The sequence below is a fragment of the Ranitomeya variabilis genome, chromosome 4, assembly GCF_051348905.1.
Source record: "Ranitomeya variabilis isolate aRanVar5 chromosome 4, aRanVar5.hap1, whole genome shotgun sequence".
In the NCBI taxonomy this organism is placed as follows: Eukaryota; Metazoa; Chordata; class Amphibia; order Anura; family Dendrobatidae; genus Ranitomeya; species Ranitomeya variabilis.
Window position 1 is genome coordinate 88,950,629 of NC_135235.1, and position 26,768 is coordinate 88,977,396.

The window sequence follows — 26,768 nt, forward strand, 5'->3', positions numbered from 1 at the left end:
TATGCTAGTATACATAATCTAGAATACCCAATGCGTTAGAATCGGGCCACCATCTAGTCTTTAATAAGAAATAATCTGCAAACTCGCTTACTTTAACCATTTAATAAGATAAGACAACCCCTACACTAAACAGATTACACATATACTCCCAGATGTTAATAACTCTGTCCTTTCTTACAGCACCCGACTGCTTTTCCTTCATCATATATCCTGACTAGAGATAAGCAAATCAATCCGTAACAAATAAAATATGTTACAAATTTTTTTTAAATTTCAGATTCTGTTGAATCCACCATTTTGCTGGATTCGTACATATCGAATTTCAAACATTTTGAACACCTGCTACCATGCTACAGTCCTTTAAGTCACAGTAAATGGCAAAAATAATAAAGCACATTATACTCACCTGCCATAGACCCTCATATCAATGATGTTCATCGCATCCCACACAACCACATGCGGCAGATTACTGGTCTCAACACTGGAAGAACCACAGACCACAGTAAAGAACTGGGAATATATGGTGGAAGTAAAGGACCGGAAAGGACATAGGGTAGGAGAGTATACTTTATTATTCTTTATTGTGATGACCGAATATCCTCGTTACTGGAGATTTCCCGAGCATGCTCGGGTGTCCTCCGAGTATTTTTTAGTGCTCAGAGATTTAGTTTTCCTCACCTCAGCTGAATGATTTACATCTGTTAGCCAGCTTGATTACATGTGGGGATTTCCTAGCAATCAGGCAACCCCCACATGTACTTATGCTGGCTAACAGATGTAGATCATTCAGCTGCGGTGATGAAAACTAAATCTCCGAGCACTAAAAAATACTCGGAGGACACCCGAGCGTGCTCGAGAAATCTCGAGTAACGAGTATATTCACTCATCACAAGTCTTTATCCTTAACCCTTTCCTTCATCTCCTATTATTATGCTTTGGAGACCTCAAAGCATAATAAATGGAAATAAGATCGATTTTATGTGCACCAAATCAAATCTAACGGCCAAATCGAGTGAATCAGCCTGAAATAATTTCTGGAGATTTGCTCATCTCTAATCATGACAGAAACATTCTTAAAGGGGTTGTCCGGTCAAAAAGGAAAAGTTTACAGTCACTCTATGTGACTGAAGACTTGTGAGTACTCACATTGCAAGCACTGCAGGCTGTCAGGATTCTCTGGTGTTAGTGTCGGGAATGACTGTCATGTTACCACATGTATATGCATACCACAAGATATGCATACTACCAACCAAAATCCTATTAGACTTTTTCTGGCCTCTCTCAATACACTTGCATTTAGTCTGATTGTGGCCAGGAGTATGCATATCACATACTCGTGATCACATGATCATCCGCTCCTGGCGCCAGCACCAGAGAATCCTCAATGGGCACAGTTTGCATGATGTGAGGATCACAAGTCTGCAGCCGCATAGAATGACTGCAAACTTGTTGTTTTAGACTGGAAAACACCTTTAAGAGAAGTTCCTAATGTTTGCCGTACTCAGAATTACATCTTAATTAAAACATGAAAATGGGCCAGAATCACTGATACGTTTCTCACACGTGACCCACAGAACAGTATTTGATGTTGCTGAGTTCTATGTTACTTCAAATACTGTTTCATTTCCCTTCAGTCACTACTGACACTCTAATTAAAGCATCTTTTGCAGATCACTTTCCAATTATGATTTTCCCTAAGTGCTGATGAGCCTAGCGGGGTGTAGGCATCTCCCCAGCACAATTACAACTAAGTGGTTTCAGCACTTAGGGTGAAAACTGGGAGAGCAGAATAAGTGATAGAGTGAGATACCATAATACAAAGTGCCCAGAAAGTTAATTTAAAGACGCTCAAATTAATTTTCTTCAACAATTGAGAATAATTCTTTCATTTAAAGAACTTTCTATAAAGACATAATCCATATATTCCTAATCACTACCATATGACGTATCCACTGAGGTAGGTATACGGCACTCTTGAAGAAAAAGGAAGTGGGCGCTCAGGAAGGGTTCCATCCCATGCACATGAAGAAAATAAGAGATACTTGGCACTTCAAATAGTGTCACAAATCTTTATTCAGGCAATCCAAAAAGGTCAATGATGTGTTGGCCCTATGACATGAGGATACCTTACCCGATATCTCTTGTTGCTCTCGCTGCAATCTGTGTCTGATGAAGGCCCATGTCATAAGACTAAAACGTCATTGAACTTTTCGGATTGCCTGAATAAAGTATTGTTACGCTTCTTGGAGTGTCAAGTATCTCTTATCTTCTATTTCTTCTATTGAGACATTTCACAGGGATGAGTTCTACAGAGGACAGTTTTACACAGGACTGCAACAGGAACACATCCTACATCTAGAATCCGTGACTCTAGTCACAAGTGTCACCTGTAGCAAATATAAAACATTTTTATGTTTCATATGTTTTTAAGAATGGCAGTGGGTGACATCTTTCTATGCTACCAATATCTATACATTAACCATTAAATAACCGTTTCATCAGGACCTTTAACCATGGCAGTCCATTTTTAAAAATGAACAGATAAAATCATAACTATGAGAGTGGCACTTAGAAAAGTTGTCCAGGGGAATAAAAATGTATTTGCATCATTTGCAACTAGAAATGTATTAGTTTAACTTACTAATATACTTTAAAGGGAAGGTACCACGTTTGTAGATCATGAATAAATCACTTTAATGTAGCATAACATGCTGCTATAACCAAGTTTTAAATGCATGTGAAACAGATTTTGTGTGTTATATGAGTTTAAAGAAGGCACTGGGGGCTGACATCTTGGTTTCACAGCAGTTCACGACACTATCAGTGTCATTTTACGGCACCCCATGGACATAGGAGATAATAGACCGGCGCTGACCCTATCTATAACACTGCAGCAGCATTAGAAGTGAGCTGGGCACGCCTCTGTGGGCTGCACAATTCACTGCTGTAGGTGTGACTGGCTGCCATTTTATTATAGCCCAGTGCTATCTGCTGAGCTATCTCCTGCTCTGTCTCCTGCTGTGTCTCCGCCTCCTCACACACAGTCCAGGAGATCTCTGGTAAGCTGCATTCACAGCCTGCAGAGAGAGGTGACACCTGGAGAGAGAGCAGGAGAGCTGACAGGACAGGGATTAAGGTGGGGGAAGGGGGGATGGCAAGAGTGTTAGTCATAAAACAGGAGAGACATAGCATGCACACAATATAGCATAGCATGCTCAATATGTGTCTCACTCATCATTCTACATGTCTCTCTCCCATCAGTCTTTCTCAGCCATACCAATGTATCTCTCCCCTCCCTCCACATTGCCTGCTCATTCACTGCAGACCTGGATCTCCTTCTTATCTTACTGAGGGATGAGTCACAGACAGCTCTGCACAGACAATGCTGCTCCGTACACACCACATAAACTATAAACTGCTGGTGATAGCAGATCACAGGGCAGTCACACACAAAATGGCTCTGCCCTGTGATGCTGCTCTTCATTCTGCCCCAGGGATATTAGACCACCCAAAAGGGTAGGGAAATGCTGATGTCAGCAGTTACTGCCCAGATTTTCCAGCTAACAGTAAAGCTGGTAAGTCTCACTATAGCTGCTTGAGGTCTAAAACGGAAAATGCTCCCCCTAGTGGTCAATATATATATTTGTAAGAAAATATATAATATTTTTCATATAGAAATGTTTGCAAACAGTGCAAACATTGCATTAATACATTTTATTTACCATTTTAAGCTTAATTTCACAACAACAAAAAAACTACAAAAAAACTGGTGGCACCTTCCCTTTAACTATGAAATTAGCAGTCACAGCAGCTCCACATTCATTTCAACAAAGAGTTTCTTCTTCCATTCAGTGTCGTTAACCTGTATTAAAGATATTGGCTTTCTAGTTTGGTTAATTAGCTATCCTCCTTCTCTACCATGACTGATACAGACACAAAAAAGTCAGATCCTTCTGCCAAAAAGGGGGATCTCATAGTCTACAAGTGTTGTCAAATTTCTCGGATGTCCCTAAAACATTCTACTAAGATGTCCTTTCTTGTGCGTGATGACAGGATGCTCCATCATCATACACATGTGGAGCAGTTTGCTTTGAGGAGTGGGCCAAAATATCTGTCGAGAGGTGCAGAAGTCTCATTGACAGTTACAGGAATCATGATTACAGTGATTGCCTCAAAAGGTTGTGCAACAAAATATTAAGTTAAAGGTGCCATAATTTCTGTCCAGGCCTATTTCATGAGTTTTATTTTTTTTTAATTCTTTGGAAGCATGGTTGAAAAGCAATGTCTGACTTTCATTTATTCATTTTCATAGATCTTTTATTTATTGTTACTTTTGTCAGATTCAAGTTATTTTTGTGACCACTGTGGGTTTTTCTGTAATTAAACAAAGGGTACCAACAGTTTTTACCACATGTCTATGGAGCCTTACCATCCAATTACACACTAAGGGGTCAAGAAATGGGATAGTAAGTAGGTGTGGATAGTGGCTAGAAGGGTGTGTGGTTTATAAATAAGACACGATAACACCTTGCAAAAAGGTTTCAATCAAGTTAAGGCCTAAGCTAATTAACTAAAGGTACCGTCACACTCAGCGACGCTGCAGCGATATAGACAACGAGCCGATCGCTGCAGCGTCACTGTTTAGGTCGCTGGGGAGCTGTCACACAGACAGCTCTCTCCAGCGACCAACGATCAGGGGAACGACTTCGGCATCGTTGAAACTGTCTTCAACGATGCCGAAGTTCCCCTGCAGCACCCGGGTAACCAGGGTAAACATCGGGTTACTAAGTGCAGGGCTGCGCTTAGTAACCCAATATTTACCCTGGTTACCATTGTAAAAGTAAAAAAAACAAACAGTACATACTCACCTTCTGATGTCTGTCACGTCCCCCAGCGTCCACAGGGTTACGCGCTGCTGCTCACAGCTTCCTGCACTGACTGTCAGTGCCGGCCGTAAAGCAGAGCACAGCGGTGACGTCACCGCTGTTACTGCCGGCGCTGACACATTCAGTGCAGGAGGCTCTGAGCAGCTGCGCATAACCCTGTGGACGCCGGGGGACGTGACAGACATCAGAAGGTGAGTATGTAGTGGTTTTTTTTACCTTTTACAATGGTAACCAGGGTAAATATCGGGTTACTAAGCGCGGCCCTACGCTTAGTAACCCGATGTTTACCCTGGTTACAAGTGAACACATCGCTGGGTCGGCGTCACACACGCCGATCCAGGGATGGACAGCGGGTGATCAGCGATGAAATAAAGTTCTGGACTTCTAGCTCCGACCAGCGATATCACAGCGGGATCCAGATCGCTGCTGCATGTCAAACACAACGACATCGCTATCCAGGACGCTGCAACGTCAGGTGATACAGGTGTTTCCTTTTCTATAAAAGCATGCTTATATTTTAAAGGAATATAGGCAAATTAAAATTATACTTTACATATTGAAATATTTTACAATTTTTAAATGTACTTTCCCTATGAATTTCTCATGATTTTCAAGATCTCTTCATTCATTCAGTTCTATTTGATTAATCCCATTTCGGCTGTGGCATGTTTTTATTCTTTTTCTTTGTGCAAAAAATGCATCATTCCAAAATTCCAACAAAAATGTTACGGCTCTACCGTGAAAAAAAACACACAGGGTTTACTAGGAAAAAGCAAAAAATGGAACATGGCAGCAATGTGTGAAGGCAGCCTAAAAACCTTCTTGGTTTGATTCCAGAAGCTAAAAATCTGTAGTGTAGGGAGTCATGCACCAGTGTATTCATCATATCATCAGGCCATGTGATGGATACACATGAATGAATAGCTAAGAGCAGATATCTTGAAAACTATGAAAGATTGATTGCAAAAGTATAATGCAAAGCAGTTAAACTTTGCATTATAAATGGAGAAGGTTTATTTGCAGAAGCCATGGTGACGCTTGCCAAGATCCATGTATGCGTTATGAACAGGAGCAAAGCTAATGATTATCAATTTTGGAAGATAGAGAAAGCTTCTATTCCCAATTACATCCCTCCCCTTCTTTGTGCTCCTATTTAAAGCTGATGCATTAGCTTCAATGTTACAGTCAACGTAACATTTTACTTACTTTGCCTTAGCCTCGGCATCTTCATAAGCCTTGTTAGACACATCATCCAAACCTCCAATCAAATGCTTGAAAGAGCTGCAAAAAACACAAGGCATAGTTAGCGAACAGTCCCGATCATATCGACGAAGAAGCCAGTAACAGAATATGGATGAGACATTGGGCATAGATTTGCCAAGATCTTCCATATCCTCATTCTTGCCTTTTATCTCAGCATGGATGGCAGACAATGTAATAACATTTCATCCAGTCTTGAATATTTTAGACAGTCTCTCTCCAGTCTATTAATGCCGGGGCTAGAGGTCTAGGAAACAAGTAATTTGTCCAAGCAAAACTAACTGCTGAAATGCTGACAAATTCACTTAATGATTCATTTTTCTCATTAGGATCAGAAACTGATGGAAATGTTTGCATGTGTATTTATACTACAGTCATTTCCAAATCATTCATCTGCTTCAGGGCGGAAAGCAAGAATATTCCATTTTTTGTAAGGCCCACAAGAAGTGGCTTATTAGCAGTAATCAGTTAATTGTATGATTTAGCCGTTAATTACTTTTGACAAAACATCATGGTCAGAAATAGATTATCTAAATCAATCGTGGATCCCGCTTTCTTGAGTTCTCCAAAGTTAGCATTTTTTCTACTTCTAGATATATACAGTACTATACTTTCTTGAAGATATGAAGCACTGTGTCTACAGTCCACTGAAACCTATTTAACAACCCCAAATTTTTATATACTGACGATCGCAATTCACTTTACATAGCTCTAGCTGGTAGCCAGACACTATTCCTCCCAGCCCCTCATCGTCTTGGCTGAGCATGAATGTGTTGATAATTGATCCATAAGAAATAAAATTACTGTATATACTCTTGTATAAGCTGAGATTTTAAGCACATTTTTTGTGGGCCTCATCCAGGTCTGGAAGACCAAACTAAATTTCAGTGCGAGCTGCTCGCAGGACTACTGGAGAGGTAAATCAGAGCCCTCACTTGACTTCAAAAGACCTTCCAAAAGATTTAGCAGACTCTAGAGTTGTGGTACATTGTTGTACTGTTCAGAGACACCTCCCCAAATATGGCCTTCATGGAAGAGTCATCAGAAGAAAACCTCTCCAGCGTCCCCTCCATAAAATTCAGAGTCAGAAGTATGCAAAAGAACATCTAATCAGGCCTGATGCATTTTGAAAACAAGTCTTGTGGACCGATGTGTTTAAAGTAGAACTGTTTGGCCATAATGATGAAAGGTATGTGTGGAGAAAAAGGGGCACAGAATTTCAGGAAAATAACTTATTGCCAAACATTAAGAATGGGGGTGGATCAATCATGCTTTGGGGTATTGGAGCCAATGGCAAGGGGAACATTTCACGGGTAGAGGGAAAAATGGATTCAATGAAAAGTCAACAATTTCTTGATACAAAACATAACACCATCTGTAAAAAAGCTGAAGTTGAAAAAAGGATGGTTTCTACAAATGGATAATGACCCTAAACAAACATCCAAAATCCACTCTTGATGACCAAAAGGTGCAAGCTGAAACAAGGATGAGGGACAGCCACAAGATGAGGGGTACAACACCAATCAGCAGAAACATGCAAAGATTAGATAATATATGAATATTTCCTAGCCAGTTTATAAAACAAAGGACAGGATGGTAGGTATACAGTGTATACGTAAAAAATACATTGACAGCCGTTACTCTCAATAACACCGATTAAGAATATACGCAGGTACACTTAAACATATTTAACAGTTACATGCAAGCAAAATACAATGCGATTATCCCTTTTTATACATAAATCAATAAAACGACAGCATTGTCTCAGTACTTTAGTAATCACCTACAGCAGTTTTCAAAATGTCTCTTACAGAAGAGGCATTTTCTCCTAATTAACTGGACCTCTATTTATGTATGCGCATATATATTCAGATGTAAGATGGTACTGGCACGTCCTGAAACTGAAGTACAAGGGTCCTTGCTAGTGTTGAGCATTCCGATACCGCAAGTATCGGGTATCGGCCGATACTTGCTGTATCGGAATTCCGATACCGAGTTCCGATACTTTTGTGGTATCGGGAATCGGTATCGGAACCATATTCATGTGTAAAATAAAGAATTACAATAAAAAATATGGATATACTCACCTCTCCGGTGGCCCCTGGATCTTACCGCTGTAACCGGGAGCCTCCGTTCGAAGGCCCTTCACGCGCTCATTCTTAGGAACAGAGGCTCCCGGTTACAGCGGTAAGATCCAGGGGCCACCGGAGAGGTGAGTATATCCATATTTTTTATTTTAATTCTTTATTTTACACATGAATATGGATCCCAGGGCCTGAAGGAGAGTTTCCTCTCCTTCAGACCCTGGGAACCATTCCGATACTTTGCGTCCCATTGAAATGCATTGGTATCGGGTATCGGTATCGGTGATATCCGATATTTTTCGGGTATCGGCCGATACTATCCGATATCGATACTTTCAAGTATCGGACGGTATCGCTCAACACTAGTCCTTGCTGGACTGAGTCTCGAATAATCAAATATGCCATCTTAAAGCTCATAGGGAATGCTACAATGCAGAGCTTTCCTAAGTCCTTAGAGATAAGGCCTCACGTGGCCTAGCCCAAGATGCTGTGTACTAGATTGTCCTCACCGAGTCATCTCATGTCAAGCCAAACAACGCATCCCAGAGTCACCAACAACAGATCCAGAGTCGCACCACCCTATCCAAACTTTCTGTAAGGATCTTCTTAACTGTTCACAATAACAGTAATTTTTACCAGGGGTGCCCAAACTTTTACATGCCACTGTATGTTGAGCCAAGAAGCAAAGAGAGGAGGCATACATATGTTGATCAACGATTTCAGTATGTCAAAGCTATATCACTATATCACAAGAAGCCACAATGCATTATGTTGGCGCTATATAAATACAATTATTATTATTATGCATTAACCGCATATTCGGTAGAGGTACCATTTCATGGATGACCACTGGTCTGATGTATATATGTGCCTTATCAACTGATGAGATGATATGTAATAGACCAGATACACTTTAAATATATAGTAAACTGCTAGTTTTTATACATGAAAAACAGAATGAAAAACTGATAAATTACATATAAAAGAGCCATCAAACTTGCTACAGCTAAAACGCCTGAGAAAAATTGAAGTGGCTAAATACAAATTGTCTTTTCAATCAAAAATAATGGTTTTGTTAGGAAATGGATCATTTGAAGTAAATAGTGTTCTGTTCTCGGATGATCATTACATTTCCATCAGCTGGGTGGCATATTGCTCTGACGTTAAAGCACAACATATTTGCCTGGGATTTGTTCCCCTTTCACTGAAGCCCTAGCTACACCTCTGCCTAGATTTCATTGGGATAGGTGTATCCCACATATATGTCCCTACATCTGATAGGTTTAGGTCTTGATAATATTTTGGTTAAAGGGAACCTGACGGGTCCCCCATGTCCCCCAAATCACCAGCATTCATTAATTCCTTTAAAAACTCCCTGCCTAACAGTGCCTTTATACTGTTTGACACATTAACAGATCATTAGAGAAGGTATTCCTAAAGTCCGTTTACCATAGATAAATTAACCTTTTGACTAGTCCAGGGGGCGTTTATTTTCCTGAACTAGTGGTCCCTTGTAGCCTGTTATTATGTTCCTGTGTTTCTTTCAAACACATCACTGTGCCTCTAATGCCCGGTGTACGTTTCCCGACTTCAGAGGCACACTGCGCATATCCGGAAGCCGAGAACAAGTCTGGCGTCAATGGAGGAGCCGAGGATCAAGCTTCTTGTTTGCTTCCGGACATGCACAGTGCGCCTCTGAAGCCAGGAAATGTACACCAGGTTTCAGAGACGTAATGATGTCTATGAAAGAATTTTGCACAGAGCCAACCATGACGCTGGTTTTTGCAAATCATGTTATCATTCCCATGGGTGCGTGATTACGTGCTGAATGGGGCCACTAGTCTGGGAAACAACTACCCCAATGACTAGTCAAAAGGTTAATTTGTAAAAATACTTTTTTTTAATGATCTGTTAATATCTCATGGAGATCAGTGTCCGGCCCATAGTCGTAAGAAGCTCATTTAAAAAAAACCGTAATTTCTCTGGAATAAGACATCGGATCACAGTTATCAAGTTATCCTTTTACTCAGCTTCCTATTACCTACATGCCCATATAGAAGGCTTAGAAGGGTTAATCATTCTGACAGATTCACTTTAATGTTTATTGCGACATATTGTGATGTTGCGGCTCCTAACAAATCTTGATCTAACTCACAAAATCCAGAGGACGAAACGGTGGTTTCTTAGCTGGGTACATGCTGGAGCTGCTGGCAAAACTAATGGAGCAATGTGATCTGGTGAATCGGCAGCTAGAAGTGGCATGTATGCTTTTATCTGTTGCAGCTTTGCTAGTCTTCTCAATGATAAATTCACTCTATGTCGGTCTTCGATATTCAAGAGCTCTGGCTATCCCACTCCCACTATTGATTGACAGCTTAATGGAACATTGAGCATAGGCAGAAAGCTGCAAAACAATAAAGTGGGCGGGGTTAAATTAAACTAATTACTGAGAGGACTAGCAAAGCTGCAGCAGTTAAAACAATGATTTATCAAAACTATAGCAAGAAGCCCAGTAAGGGAATCCAGCACTGAAATAAAGGTCTATGTCCCTATTTTATGTTGGCCTCAGATAAAAAAAGCATCAACCTTGTCACAAATTCTCTTTAAATTAAAAGGGGGTCCAAATGCTTGGAGTCAAACCAATTTGTCAAAACAGAAGGTCTGTGTTTCCAATCAAATAGAGCAATGATCACGCATGCACCTGGCCACTCTGTATGCTACTTATACAGGTTATTATCACCATTCACAGAATAGGTAATGACTGCTACATTGGTGTGGGTCTAACAGTTGGTACCTTGCAAGAATGGGGGTGCTATGTCCTCTTTTGGAACAAACGTTCACATTCACACTCGTCGTCAATTTAAGGGGAATCTGTCACCAGGTTTTTGCTATCTCATCTAAAAGCAGCATAAGGTAGGGAGAGAGACCCTGACTCCAGTAATTCCTGCAGTTAGTTAGTTAGTTGTAACACTGAGTTTTTAGATATAGCTGAACTCAGAAAGCTAACCCCGCCCACACAACAGCAAGCTGCTTATCAGAGAAGGGGGTGTGGTCGGACCAGGGCTCACATGAGCTGTAGTCCTGGCAATGATTATCTCCTGGTGATAAAACACTAACTGCCTTGAAACAACAGCACACAGCCTAATAAATGACACATCACTAAAATCTATGTCTCAGCCCCTACATCGTGCTCCTTTCAGACTACATAGCAAAAACCTGCTGACATATTTCTTTTAAATTCGATCATACCAGCAGAGAATAGCTGTATATGGCCATTTCAATCAGTCCCTTAGACTCTGAACGGACGGCAGTGTGCACATGAAATCAAACATGAAATCAAATGGTACTTACTCTCTGTCAATGACAAGACACATCACAGCCTCAGCAGCAATAACATTTGCTGTTCGGACATCCTCCCTAGGAAATAAAAGAAGACATTATTATTATTATTATTATTATTATTATTAACATTAATATTGATAGAACTTTTCATTATCACTAAGATGAAAAAACAAAACCATAGATAAATGTAAAAACGTGAATAACCCTAATTAATATATAAAACCCAACTTTCTTCAGATTTAAGTCCTTCAGCATAGGGTTATTATATGTTGAGAACTGGCTGCATGCTCATTTATTAGATCAATACTGTGAGAGTTGTCCTGATTTTGGAACATTTTTTTTTGCTTTAATGCATATATTTTGGCCTAAAAATCATTTTTGGAAATGGGTTTAATTAAAAATGTTGCAGTATTTTCCTATTATAGCCTCTGTGGTGCACTGTCTATTGCTGGCTGCAGAATGATTTAAAGGGAATTTGTCATCACAGAACGACTGTTCGACCCAGGCCCAGACGCACGGTGCACCCCTGGCGTTGCCAATCATTTATATACGGCTTCCCATCACTTGTTTTTCCTTCTATCTTCACCTCCTTCTTCTTAGATTGACAGCTCCTATAGAGACAAAGAAAATGTTTGACCACGGCAATGGTGCCCTGAGCGCTTCTGCTTGGTTTGAACAGTCATTCTGTATTAACAGACTCTTTAACTGACTGTTCAAACCAAACAAAACTATTCAAAACAAGCAACTTGGAGTGGCCAAACATTTAAGTTCACCTTCCCACATAGTTATTTTCCATCTGTCACTACCATCTTCTCTAGAGGGAAGACAAGTAGGTGGGAATGTGTCCATTAATATTTGGTGACACCCAGGGTGCACTGAGCGCCTCTGCTTGGTTTGAACAGTCATTTTGAGTCTCTTGAACTGAAAATCCATCAGTGAGCTCAATCCGATAGTCTGATCAGAAGCCTGTGACTCTTTTATTTATCCTGTTTGTGCTCGTTTCAGCTGATTTATGACCAAAGAATGCATCAAAGTTGAGTGTGTAGGGAAAGCAAAGAGCCTATAAAAGCCAAGTGCACAATTTTTAATTAAATCCAACCTCAAAAATGAATTTTAGCCTGAAATACATGCATTTAAGTAAAAAAATAAAATTGTGGACAACCCCTCATGTTAATTACAGACAGTTTCCTGTAATGTAACATTCAAGGAAATCCACTGTATGAAATGGAAACATGTTACGGACTAGAAAAGGTTACTACTATATCATAAAGATCATAATAGCGGCCTAAAAATCTCCTTGAATGGAGCGTTAGGCTTGTTTCTAACGATCACCCAAGAGCTTTGTGTTGGAGACTTCTATCCAGAGCCAAAAATTCAATTAGATGTCATCAATAGAGGTGAGGGAATATCTCAAAATTCAGTTCAGATTACGATCGCCGTATTTGCAATATTCGCCAAACACCATTGGAGTCAATGGGAGTAAAGATGAGCGAATATGTTCGGACGCGATCATCAAGCATAATATCGGCACGAATATGGTGCAAATATGGCAAATTCAATCAGATGTCATCAATAGAGGGGAGGGAATATCTCAATATTCAGTTCGGATTACGATCGCCGTATTTGCAATATTCGACAAACACCATTGGAGTCAATGGGAGTACAGATGAGCGAATATGTTCGGAAGCGATCATCAAACATAATATCAGCACGAATATGGTACAAATATGGCAAATTCGGATTCGGCTATCGTTTTTCTATCATATTCGCTCATCTCTAGTCATCAAATCACTACTATTTGAGTGAATTGAGCAGTTACAAAACGCTGTGAGTCACAAAGACCTGAACACTGCGCACATGGATAATGTTTTCTGGTACATTAGAACGATACTCTTTTAATGCTGGCTTTTTAGAAATGTCGACAGATAGAGTCACACCTAAATAGTGCAGTAAGTACATCCATTCACAGCAGAAACGCACAGGAGGATTTATACCGAGACGGCACATAAACTCTTTGTCGCACTTCTTTCATGAGCTCCTGCAGATTATAGGAAATTGGATAAATTGCTCGACATCTAATGCTCTCCTCATCGTGCCACAAACAGAACAGAAAATAATGAGTAATGCATTTATTCTCTGTATTACGACGTCTGTCATTTTCAAGTATGGAGGAAAAAAGCTTTGGCTGAAGACATACAGATGAGATGCATCTATGTTTCATTACCGTCTAATCACAGAAAGATGAAACATAAAGAGGATAACCATTGACATTTTTCTTCCAATAAACAGGGCAAGTTGTTTCCTTGCAATTTATTTATTTTTTTTGTAAGTTGATTAAAACTGGACTTGCTTTAAAAGAAGAACCAACATCTCTGAAAAGACATGTCTAACGTATGGTTTCCATGTTTTCTGTAAATTAACATAAATGGGGATTTAATTGAAACATTTACCAGGTTTTTGCCACGTAATCTGCGAGCAGCATGGAAGAAAGATGCTAATTCCAGTGATGTATCAATTAATAGGCTGCTTGCTGTGGATTTTATAAAACCACTGTTTTATCAGCAGGAGATTATCACTAGAAGACTAGTAAACTTGTAGTTCTCCAAGTTCATGAGAATAGAAAGCTGCCAATCAGTGTTGTCGGCGGGGTTATACAGAGCTCAGCATTTAGAGAACTGCTAGATCTGCAGCAGAAAAAACAATGATTTTATCAAAACTGCTACAAGCAGCTCAGTAAGTGACACATAGCTGGAATAAGGGTTTCTGCCACTATATTGTGCTGCTCTCATGTAGGGTAGAAAGAACTTAGTGACAGATTCTCATTATAAAAAGCTCAATTTTATTTATAGCTTCTTCCAATATGGAAGTGTGAGATATGGGGAAAATGATATCTAATTGATATCATTTTGATATCTGATGGAATTCCCTATCAGATACAGTTTGGCCCAAAATACTTGCTCCCAAACTCAGCCCCCACCTTTCGCATTCCCCCAGGCCAAAAGGGAAGTCAAATACACATCAAACAATGGGACTTCATTACCCAGCAAAGGCACTTCCTTGGACAGGGCAGGCCAATAGTTTTTTTTGATTAGCTAGAGCAAAAAGGCCTTTGAAACTCTCCCCAAGGGGGGCCAAAAGGCATAGACCATGTGTCCCCCAGCACCAAGTCCAGCAATTATCACAGGGGTGGGTGTGAACTCTTGTGCAGTTACCAGCCAACTGGCTTCCTTTGTTGGACTCAGACTGACATGCCAATATATTGGCACCACAGATTCCAGGCTCAACAGAATCTAGAAAATGACATATAATAAAAGAATGCAATATCTCTGAACCTAGCCGAGCACATAATTGGAATCTGCATTCCTTTCCCCACAAGCCCATACCATGCAGCCACCTCTAGAACTCTGCATTATTGACTTATAATGCATACCTACCAGAAATTAAATATGGTAGCCGTGTTTGGTCTCCCTGCACAGATAAAATCCAGCAGAACCCAGTGGCGCCACCACCGTCCCGTTTAGAGCTTCGGGAGGAAAGTTATGGGCATCCATGGTTCTGGACAGAAAACCATGCTCTCAGATATGGTGAAGAGAGGCTGAACAGCCCAGGGGTTGGCGCAGCATGTGAGAGGGAGCAGCCTCAGGGATAATAGGCAGCTCCTTATTTTAGACTCAGTTTTTCTACTGGCAAGGGGCCCGTTAGCTGACATGGCCAGAGAATCACGCCACAAAGATTTGGACCTGTGATTCATCAGCGCCTCCCTGTGGTCACATGCTACATAACACGGTAATTGTACTCTATCTGTATCCTACCTTTGTACTACACTCCTGACTGTAAACTTGTATATAGTTATTGTATATATATACCTGTACCTTTCTAGTGCGCCTTTCGGCGATTAAATACAAAATTAATCTTGGGCTTCTCTTTTATCTTGATTCACAAATCCCTACTTCTGCATGCTCAGGTGATTATTATATGCTACCAGGAGTTGGTTTCTGACCTGATATAAGCCTGTTGTCTGACGGGGTTAATATCTAATGAGGAACTGGTGGCAGCATACCGTACTGTGTGACAGTGATGGAAGGCTTACATATATATCCCCAGCTTGGACTGTTGATATATATCACCCTTAATGGGAGCTCCTCAATAGCTGGTACCTATTAGGGAAGCCTCTCCGGTGACCGTTTATCCTCGGTGCAGTTCCCTGACTGACCTGGGGTAAGTAGTGGCACCAGAGAGACGATCCCTGCTGGGTCGTTCTCTCCCCTCCCCAGAGGTGAGTGAAGTCGACACATCTTCCCCAGTGCGATCTGTCAAAGGAAGTGCAATGAACCAAACAATGTCTTGAATGATCTTTTATTAACAAGTGAATCTGTCTATTCCCTTGTGAATAGAAGTCTGAGTACTTGAGAGACCTCCAGTACTTTCCTCTAGTCGCAGTACCACATGCAATGCACACAGTGAGGTCTATCCCACTTCATGGATTCTACAGTGGACACGCCACATGACATATGCCACTTCTTACAGGCTCCTTCCAGTCTCACCTTATTTCTCTGGTCACAATAGCCTAATTTTGGCCTTCTAGTACCCAATGTCCATTGGTTCAATCCTTTCTCTAGGTTTTTTGCTGTCTGCTCTGTAACTTGCTTCTCACATCATTTATTCTCTATACCTCCTGGAAAGATGTTGGGGGTCACAGGATATTTGAGGTGATCACACTACGCTCACCCTAGTATACACTTACACAACAGTACTACATGAATACTACTCCATCAGACACTAACACCATGACCCTAACACCATGACCCTACCTACTTCAGACAAGCACCATCCATTTGCATGTCGCTCAGTTCAGTTTTGCGCCATTTCAGTGCGAAATGTCATACTGAACATCAGTAAACTCCTTCAGAAACATAGTGATGATATGGCATTTTTTGCTCATAAACTTATTGATGTAGATAACTGGTCAAATAAAAAATATCCACAACACATTACTGTAACAAAGATAAATTGTCTTTTAGAACATCATCATAACTAAACACACAAAGCAAGTGGTGAAACGAGGCTGGTGTCTCACCACCTTACATTTCGACACCATTTTATAGTTTATATACAGAATTAGGTTACATAAAGGAGATTTTCTCAAAGGCTTTCTCAATCTTCCGAACCAGAAGGCCTTAGCTATGGGCACTGGCATCCCTTTTCCGAAGCTTAGGAAGAGCCTATCTTCTTTCAGAGTTCCCAGATGGTCTTCCTACTTCCCAGATCTACAGGTGGGAGAGTGGTGGACATACCATATTAGTGCAATCCGTACAGCCACAAAGGGGCCCGAAAGCTAAGGAGGCCAACTACCACCTCCATAGCAGATGGAACTGTACATTGTAATCAACTATTGGATTGGAGAAGGTCTCTATATTGTTTTTGCACAGGGGCCCTTTTCTGACAATTTTTAGCCATTGTGGACATCTCATCACACCCTCAAATCTCAGATATCAAGTGGTTTCTGTGAAACATCTTTAGCTCTTGTGTTCAACCCGAGTTTCCATCTGATTTATTGCTCAAAGCCACATTCACCATTCTGCTGGCAACAAGTCTGACATTTTCTAGCATTCTTTGCTTACTCAATGTCTTCAAGACCTTGTTTGGTAATTTGTCATAAATGAAATACTACAATTACAGAATACCTGGTATAGAAAGACATCTCATTGAAGTTTAGGAGCGTAGCTGGCTGGAATATGTCACGACAACCTTGTTGTCTGTTTCTAACGACTACCAGAAAAATTGTCAGTTCAGCCTTAAAATTTCTATATGACAGGATATAACTGAGGATCTGGATAGTAATTTAATCTACAGCACAGCATGTACTCAAATTGTTATGTAGATTTGATATGTATCAATATACAAACTGTACAATGATGCTCTAAGGTGTGCATATCCTTAAAGGGATTTTTCAAACATTTCTTTATGACCTAAACCAAACTCCATTTCACTTTAAAAAACAGTTACACCCCTCCCCACTTTTAATTTGGCAAGGATTGAAATGACATAACACAAAACCACACAGCCAATTAGCATGCCACTGACATGGCAAATGATTGGCTGCATTTGGGGGCAGGTATAGAAATCATGGGGTCCTATTTTAAAAGTCCAAATTGGACCCAGTGCATTGGTGCAGTCACAAAACATGCTGGCCACAAATGTCAGAAGAGTAGGCTGGCCAATATGTAGATTTTGTCTCTATCTATTGGCCACCTGCTCATGTTTCTGGTCACAGGATATGTTGGGGGCCGCCACATACATGGCTAGTACCAGACAGGGGTGTAACTGTTCAGCATCAGGCCCCCAACTCACTGGCCCCATAGCAGCTGGGTGGTTAGCCTCCATTGGACAAAGATAACTGGTTGCCTCCTCGACGTATATACTTCACAGTACTTGACTAGTGATGAGCAAGTGTACTCGTTGCTCAGGTTTTCCCGAGCACGCTCAGGTGACCTCCGAGTATTTATGACTGCTCGGAGATTTCGTTTTCATCACGGCAGCTGAATGATTTACCGCTACTAGCCTGCTTGATTACATGTGGGGATTCCCTAGCAACCAGGCAACCCCCACATGTACTTAGCCTGGCTAGTAGCTGTAAATCATTCAGCTGCCGTGATGAAAACGAAATCTCCGAGCAGTCATAAATACTCGGAGGTCACCCGAGCGTGCTTGTGAAAACCCGAGCAATGAGTACACTAGCTCATCACTATTCTTGACTTTAAGGGCTGGTTCACATGAACATATTTTCTAGTCCGAGTGTGATGTGCCAAAAAATTGGATCGAACTTTGGCCAATCTTATTCTTTGAGGCTGTGCACATGTCAGATTTTTTCCCGACGGAGCTGGTCAGAGGAAAAAATCACTGCATATTGAAGTTTGAGCCAATATTTGGATAGCACTTGACCATGCAAGTCAATGAGTCCAAGGAAAACATCGGACTACAGTACACTCAGAAGACATCTGAGTAGAGTCTGATTTCCACACAGTAACAAAATGGAGAAGATGGAATTTTTTTTCTTCTCCTTATCCGACTCATCAGAGAGAATCGAATCACACTATTCAGTTTGTTCAAAGTTATTTTACCTGTGTGCTTAGGGTCATTGTCTTGTTGGAAGGTGAATCTTGGGCCAAGTCTGAGGTCCAGAGCACTCTGGAAGAGGTTTTCATCCAGGATATCTCTGTATCTGGCTGCATTCATGTTTCCTTCAATGGCAACCAGTTGTCCTGTCCCTGCAGCTGAAAAAACACCACCGTAGCATGATGCTGCCACCACCATGTTTCACTGTTGGGATTGTATTAGGCAGATGATGAGCAGTGCCTGGTTTTCTCCACACATACCGCATAGAATTATCACCAAAAAGGTCTATCTTCATTTCATCAGACCAAAGAATTGTATTTCTCATAGTCTGGGAGTCCTTCATGTGTTTTTTAGCAAACTCTGTGCGGGCTTTCATACTGTATGTCTTGCACTGTGGAGAGGCTTCCTTCGGGCTACTCTGCCATAAAGGCCTGACTGATGATGACCATGTGATATTTTAGTTTTTCTTTTTTTATTAAATTTGCAAAAATTTCTACATTTCTGTTTTTTTTCACTTAAGATGGGGTGCAGAATGTACATTAATGGGAAAAAAATGAACTTTTTTGAATTTACCAAATGGCTGCAATGAAACAAAGAGTGAAAAATGTAAAGGGGTCTGAATACTTTCCGTACCCACTGTAAATCCTATTCTTATAAAAGCCACTGCTAATTTTTTTCCAAGCAGCTGTTTTGTACATTGATGCTGTCAGGGTCAAGAACACACTGGTTATTCTAGTATTGTAATGTATTCATTCTGCTGATAAATAAAATATTCATATTTTCATGAAAACATGCTGAACTATCTCAGACCAGCTCCATGCCTACTGCATATGCAGAGAAGACATTGCGTTTGCAGACAATAAAATGTATTATGCAATGTATCCGAAAAAACCTTTCCATGTCAATGTACTGCCATTTATTACAAGACAGTAAACTTGACATGTAATCAGGTACAATAAGGTAGATACAACTATCGATGCATAAAGCGTCTGCTTTCCATACGCCGACCAGGAAGACGTGTATATACGTGTAAGCCAATAATACAAGAATATCAATTAGATTAAACAAGTCCATCTCATTTTAATTAGGTTAGGATTTCAATATGACACGAATAGGTAATTAGGACTCGATTTCCTGCGTCTCCTGTAGCCGATATGGGATCATTGTGAGATTAGGACTGACAAGGCGCAGCGTAAAATTCTATAGAACGGACATGGAGAATTCCAATCACACCTCCTAGAAGCTAAAGAGGGAAATCATCCACAGGCATTGCCGCCTTAAAGGGTAATCTTATACTTATGTAAATGCACTGGTAATTACAGTGTGTTCTGAAAACAGCATTAGAAGATTGCTCGTAGTTTACACACAGTTCATAATTAGCGCTTGTCAGCATAATGAAGTGAGCGGAGATGGGGACATAAGGCTGCCATCAATGTGACGCAAATAAATGATGGACCAGCAAAGGAACGTCACTTACCCCAATGCTACGGCCCCTAATCACTCATCCTGGACATTACTAGTATACTCGTGTTTTCACCTGTGATTTATTGCAGTATAATTATGATTATTAGTATTATTTATATAGCACCATTGATTCCATGGTGCTGTACATGAGGGGTTACATACAAATTACAGAGATCGTTTACAGTAAGCAAACTAACAATGACAGACTGATACAGAGGGGCGAGGACCCTGCCCTTGCGGGCTTACATTCTACAGGATGGTGGGGAAGGAGACAGTAGGTTGGGGGGTGCGTAATCAGCATAATCACTTAAAGAGAACCTGTCACCCCCCCCAGGTGTTTGAAACTAAAAGAGCCACCTTGTGCAGCAGTAATGCCGCATTCTGACAAGGTGGCTCTTTTAGTTATTGGTGCTGTAACTGCAGAAATAATCTGTTTTGTAATTTGTCCTAAATACCTTTTCTTCAGTCCTGAGGCAGGCCTTTCCCCCCCTGCTGCAGACACCACACAGCCGTCACTCAAGTCTTCTTGGCGCTGGGCGCCGCCTCCTCAGCGCTGTTTTGAAATCAGCCAGCGCCTGCGCTCTTTTCTCCTGCCTTGGGCAGGCGCAGTGATCACTGCCCGTCTGTCCTCATATGCAGTCTAGCTGACTGCGCCTGTGCGGCCACCCTGCCTGTGAATCCCCGCCCTGCAGTGTCTTCTGATTTATTCACATTGCGGGGCGGGGATTCACAGGCAGGGCGGCCGCACAGGCGCAGTCAGCCAGACTGCATATGAGGGCAGAGGACAGGCAGTGCTCACTGCGCCTGCCCAAGGCAGGAGAAAAGAGCGCAGGTGCCGGCTGATTTCAAAACAGCGCTGAGGAGGCGGCGCCCGGCGCCAAGAAGACTTGAGTGACGGCTGTGTGGCGTCTGCAGCAGGGGGGAAACGCCTGCAGTGCACAGGCTCTGGGCTTCTTGGACCTTTCCCGCTGCCTGCGCACTGCAGTACTTTGCTCTGTCCTCAACAGGGCAGATAAAGTATGCCTGTGCAGGAGCCGCGATAGGAAACAAGGAGGCGCCGGACCATGACGCCCAACGGACCGGACCGGACCAGACCGCCACCCAGGTGAGTATAATATAACTTGTTTTTCTTATCTTTCAGGTTACATCGGGGCTTATCTACAGCATTACAGAATGCTGTAGATAAGCCCCTGATGGCAGTGGCCGAAGCTTATAGATGAAAAATGAGGTGACAGATTGCCTTTAATTTATAGATATGGGGTTAATCTGCAGTTTAATAGCGTTACTAACCTGTATTTAGCTGAACACTGCTGTGAGAAAATTAACTTTTTTCCAACCTGCGCAGAGTTCTGGTTTCTGTCACGGGAGCAGCGCCGGCACTGGTTTGGCCATTAGCTCTACATTGGGGCCGGCTGTTAATCAGGATCTGGGGCGCACTTACAGCCGCCAGAGCGGTGACTGAATCTGCACCGACGTGGGGTAATAAAGTTAATTTCTCCTCGCAACATTTTGTGAACTTCTATTCCCTGTCAGACCGCAAACAGGACAACTTTCTCACGCTCAAGGTGCCCTCAGGAGTTCAAGGGAGACACTGAGCACACACTGCCCAGTGTTTCTGCTGAATGACAGGCTGTATGGCTGCATCTTGCAACCATGCAGCTTGCTGTCTAGTTATAGCAGAGCTAGACCTATTGTGGAATAAATGTATTAGCAGCATCTCTAGAACATCTAGAATGTTAAAATCGCATTGCAGTCTGACAGCAATCGCACTGCACTCGGATGTAAAACAGATGCTGGGTGTGAAAAATCAGATTGTACTCAAATGACCCTTGCATTATACTCGTGCGACTCTCGGCAGAGAGACTCGGACCGATTTTTCATACGTAGTGTGACTCTGGCCTAAGAAGCAGGTGGAGTAGACTGCTGACATACCCTTTATGCTGCAGAAGCCATGTTAGAAATAACAGCTACAGATAAGAAGTGCCCGAACTCAGAAGTAGCAAAATGATTGGCATGTTTGCTTAGTTTTGCTTTTACCGTAGTGATATTAACCCCTTTCTGAGATCGGGCATAATAGTACGCCGATGTCGGTATCCCTCCCTTTGATGTGGGCTCCGGCGGTGAGCCCACATCTTTCCGGGGACATGTCAGCTGTTTTGAACAGCCGACATGTGCCGTCAATAGCTGCGGGTGGAATCGTGATCCACCCACGGCTATTAACTTGTTAATGCCGCTGTCAAATGCTGACAGTGGCATTTAAATGGCGCTTCCGGCAATCGCACTGGAAATACTCACACCGGTCACCTGCGTTATGTGATCACGGGTCACTGGTGTGTCGTCATGACAAACTGAGGTCTGCTGGAGACCTCTATGGTTGTCACTGCCGGATTGCTGTGAGCATCACCCAGTGGTCAGCGCTCATAGCAAGTCAGCAATTCTACTACACAGAGGCAATCTGACCATCGCTCCTATGTAGCAGAGCCGATCGAGATGTACCAGCTTCTAGTCTCCTATGAGACTATTGAAGCATGGCAAAAGTAAAAAAAAGTGTTTAAAAATATAAAAAAAAATTTAAAAAAATATAAACGTTCAAATCACCTCCCTTTCACCCCATTCAAAATAAAACAAAAATAAAATCAAAACTATACATATTTGCTATTGCTGATTCAGAATCGCCCGCTCTATCAATAAAAAAAAGGATTAACCTGATCGCTAAATGATGTAGCGAGAAATAAAGTAAAAATGCCAGAATTAAGTTTTTTTGGCTGTCGCGACATTGCATTAAAATGCAATAACGGGCATTAAAAAGATCATATCTGCACAAAATGGTATCATTAAAAAATAAGCCCTCACCCAACCTGAGATCACGAATAATGGAGTCGCTATGGGTATTGTAAAATTGTGCTTTTTTTTCTTTTTTTTAGCAAAGTTTGGAATTTTTTTTCATCGCTTAGATAAAAATATCCTAGACATGTTTGGTGTCTATGAGCTCGTAATGACCTGTAGAATCATAATGGCAGGTCAGTTTTAGCATTTAGTGAACTTAGTAAAAAAGCCAAACAATAAACAAGTGTGGGATTGCACTTTTTTTGCAATTTCACCGCACTTGGAATTTTTTTCCCGTTTTCTAGTACAGGACATGGTAAAACCAATGGAGTTGTTCAAAAGTACAACTCGGCCCTCACATGGCCATATTGACGGAAAATTGAAAAAGTTATGGCCCTGGGAAGGAGGGAAGCGAAAAACGAAAACGCAAAACCGAAAAAAGCTGCGGTCACAAACGGGTTAAAGTGGAGAGGTGTTCATTTTAGATATTTAGCTCAGACAAAACCAGCAGTGGATCCTATAGAAAGTAAACATGTCAATCAAGACTACGTTCTGTGGATTCTGCACCAAACGGTTACAAAAAAAGTATAACACAATGTAAGTTTTGTTGTTTTTGCCATGACTCCTTTCCATACGGAACCTTCTGTTGGTGTAAAGCGTTCGTGTTTCCTTGCAGTCAACACTAGAGGGAACTTTCTGCCCACAGATTGTTCTCCTCCTATTAAGTAATAATTATTATCTGTTAATATAAATCCATTTGTACTTCGCTCCTCTAGTAGTAGCTGGAGCCAGAGAAAGTTTTTATCATTTATCTCTAGGGGTGTATGAAGGGAGGTTATCTGGAACTCTGTCCCGAATAAAGACGCATTAAGGAATTATGGTATTAGCAATGAGCAGAACTTTTGAAATTAAAATTTGCTGGCTTTGCCAAATTTTAATTGAAAGAAACAATTTACATAAATAAAAAGCCTCTAAAAATATGTGTATATGGCTCACATGGCATTTTTGCAGCATTTTTATGCTAACTAAAGGCAGCATTTTACGCTACCTTACGCTACCAGCAAAAGCTACGCGACTGAGCAGCCTTTTTTCCTAACTGAATTTGAGCACTGTATTTTATTTGAAAATCTGCAGAACGTCGACTTTTCCAACATCTTTGAAGCATTTTTTCATAGAAAATAATGAGAAAGTTCAAAAACGTATCATAACATTCTCGTAGGGTTTTTGCTGAATTTTTTGGTAAATAAAACTAACTTTATCAACATTTACTGCAGACAAATCACACATGTAATACATCTGAAAAAGATGGTAAAAAATTTATACCCATCATTTTTACTGCCAAGACAACAGGCTTTTGGCTGCAGAGAAAAAAGCTGCTAAAACGCCACATGTGAACATACCCTAATACTATTAGTTTGTTACAAATACTAAGTGAAAAGGCAATGCTCCGCAGGGGTCTACGGAATAAGGCCCCTTTCACACATCAGTTTTTTGCCGTCAGTCACAATCCGGCGAATTCTGAAAAAAACAGATCCTGCAAAAGTTGCGGCCAGATCCGTTTTTTTCTCATAGACTTGTATTAGTGAAGGATTGCAACGGATGGTCTCACGTTTCATCCGTTTTTTGCCAAATCCGTTGAACATTGGTTTTCCGACGAACAGAAAAAACAGACATAGTAACGTTTTTTGTGTCCGTCGAAAAAACGGATCCATTGTCGTCTGTTGTTTACTACAATGGAACCCTATGGCGCCGGATCCGTCAAATGACGGAATCAGGCGACAGATTCTGTTTTTTTTAACTGAGCATGCTCCGATTTTTTTGTGATTTAATTAGCTGGATTAGCTAGTCGGATCCGTCTAAAAAACGGATTAGCCGCATCAGTTTTTCACAATCCGTTTTTTTAACATTCGACGGATTGTGCCTGACGGCATAAAACTGATGTGTGAAAGCTGCCTTAGACTACTCACATCTCTTAATGGTCACCAAAGTCCTCATTCTTTATTAAATAAGCCAAAAACTGGAAATAGAAAAAAACTTCAGGTATGCCAAGTCTTATACAATTTCATAGGATGCAATGTTCAAATAACATCTAAGAAAAATAGTATGAATATTTTACATATCATTAGATTTCCAGCAAAATAAAGGGTGATCATAGAACTATTTTAAAATTGAATCTTTCATTTAACCCTCTCAGCTATAATCTATCCAATAAATATGACGTTGCGGCAATTTTTCCTTATTGGCCTACTTCATCCCAAATGATGCCAATTTCTTCTCCCACCTGCCAACAAAGTTTATTAACATTATGTTGACATGAAAATGTCTACCTAAAGGTTCACCCCAATGTTTTGTGGATGAGTCACACAAGTAATCACATCATTGGAGTATCTTTATGTTTGTTCAATTGTATCTTTACAATCCTGGAGGTTTGGCCGACATAACCACGTGTATATAGGCTCTTCAAAAAATATGTGCAATTTTTAGGATCAAATGTCAAAAATGTTCACATCTTCTTTGATAATTGAATTACAATGGTGATATATAAGGCAAGCATATGCATCTAAATTGATATGATTCTGAAGATTCTCGGTAAAACAGCCAATAAGAACAAATTTGCTGCAATATCAAGTTTGTTGGATTGTTCTACTTGAAACTTTACAATTGAAAGAATTTAAAGCTGCAATTTTAATGTATTTCTATGATCACTCTTTATTTTGCAGGAGATCTAACAATATTTATGATAGTAATATATATTTTTTTAATTATATGCAAATATTTGACAATGTTTGATAAATCAATAGTTATTGATGCCTATAAAGCAGACCAGCTGATTCATGGGTAACACGCATGGGGAAGTGGGGAAGTCATAAGGCTACATTCACACATCAGGTTTTTGGTTTCAGGCTAAATCCAGCAAATTTGCAAAAAAACGGATCCGGCGTAAATTGTGAAAAACTGATGCACCGGATCCGTTTTTTAGGTGGATCCGGCTCTCTTTACTGCCCATGGATTTTTGACTTCCCCAACACAAAGCTTCTGGGCATGCTCAATGTGTAAAAAACGGATTCGGTAGCTGGAACCATTCATTCACACATCCGTTCCATGCATTTATTGCCGGAAACGTCCCTTCAGGCTATTTCGCAGCACAGAAAAAACGTTACAGACAATGTTTTTTGTGTCCGGCAAAAAAGCCTGAAGGGATGGATCCGGCACAAAACGGATGAAACGCATGTCCTTCAGGCACAACCCAGCACTAATACAACTCTATGGGGAAAAAAACGGATCCGGCGTAAAAAAAAAAAACGGATCCGTTTTTTTCAAAAACTGCCGGATTGTGTCTGAAACAAAAAACCTGATGTGTGAAAGTGGCCTAAGACTCAACATACCAGGTTTGGCTTGCTGTTATCATTCTTTGACTTAATGAAGAATGAAAACTTGTCCATTAAATAGATGTGAGTAGTCTTATTCCTTAAAGGGGTCGTCTAGGGTTTGGGGTTCAAGTCTGCAGTCAATCTATTTCACAGCAGACTTGTGAATCCTCATGTGGCACAGTGGCACAGTGTACATGCTATAAAGATTCTCCGGTGACGGGATCGGGTAATGCAGTCACATGCCGACTACACAAGCATGGCCTCTCTCAATACAAGTAAATTAATGGAGGCTGGACACATCTAGTTGGAATTTGAATGGATATGCTGGTTTTCTTTCCAAACATGATGTAGATCATTTTGGTCAAACATCTCCACGTTTGTCTCATTTTTCCAAGCCAGAGGTCTTGCTGCCCTGTTCT

At 41.0% G+C, this 26,768-nt stretch overlaps 1 protein-coding gene across 5 annotated transcripts in view; it reads right to left on the reverse strand.

Annotated features, from left to right (window-relative positions):
- Positions 1 to 26,768, reverse strand: part of PRKG1 (protein kinase cGMP-dependent 1) — a 1,588,699-nt gene that overhangs the window by 74,553 nt on the left and 1,487,378 nt on the right. For all 5 annotated transcript variants that reach the window (XM_077258875.1, XM_077258877.1, XM_077258873.1 and 2 more), the window contains exons 8-9: positions 11,582 to 11,647; positions 6,093 to 6,167 (exon numbers count right to left, since the gene is read on the reverse strand). In XM_077258875.1, coding sequence (XP_077114990.1) covers positions 6,093 to 6,167; positions 11,582 to 11,647 — 141 coding nt within the window. The remainder of the gene's footprint in view (positions 1 to 6,092; positions 6,168 to 11,581; positions 11,648 to 26,768) is intronic.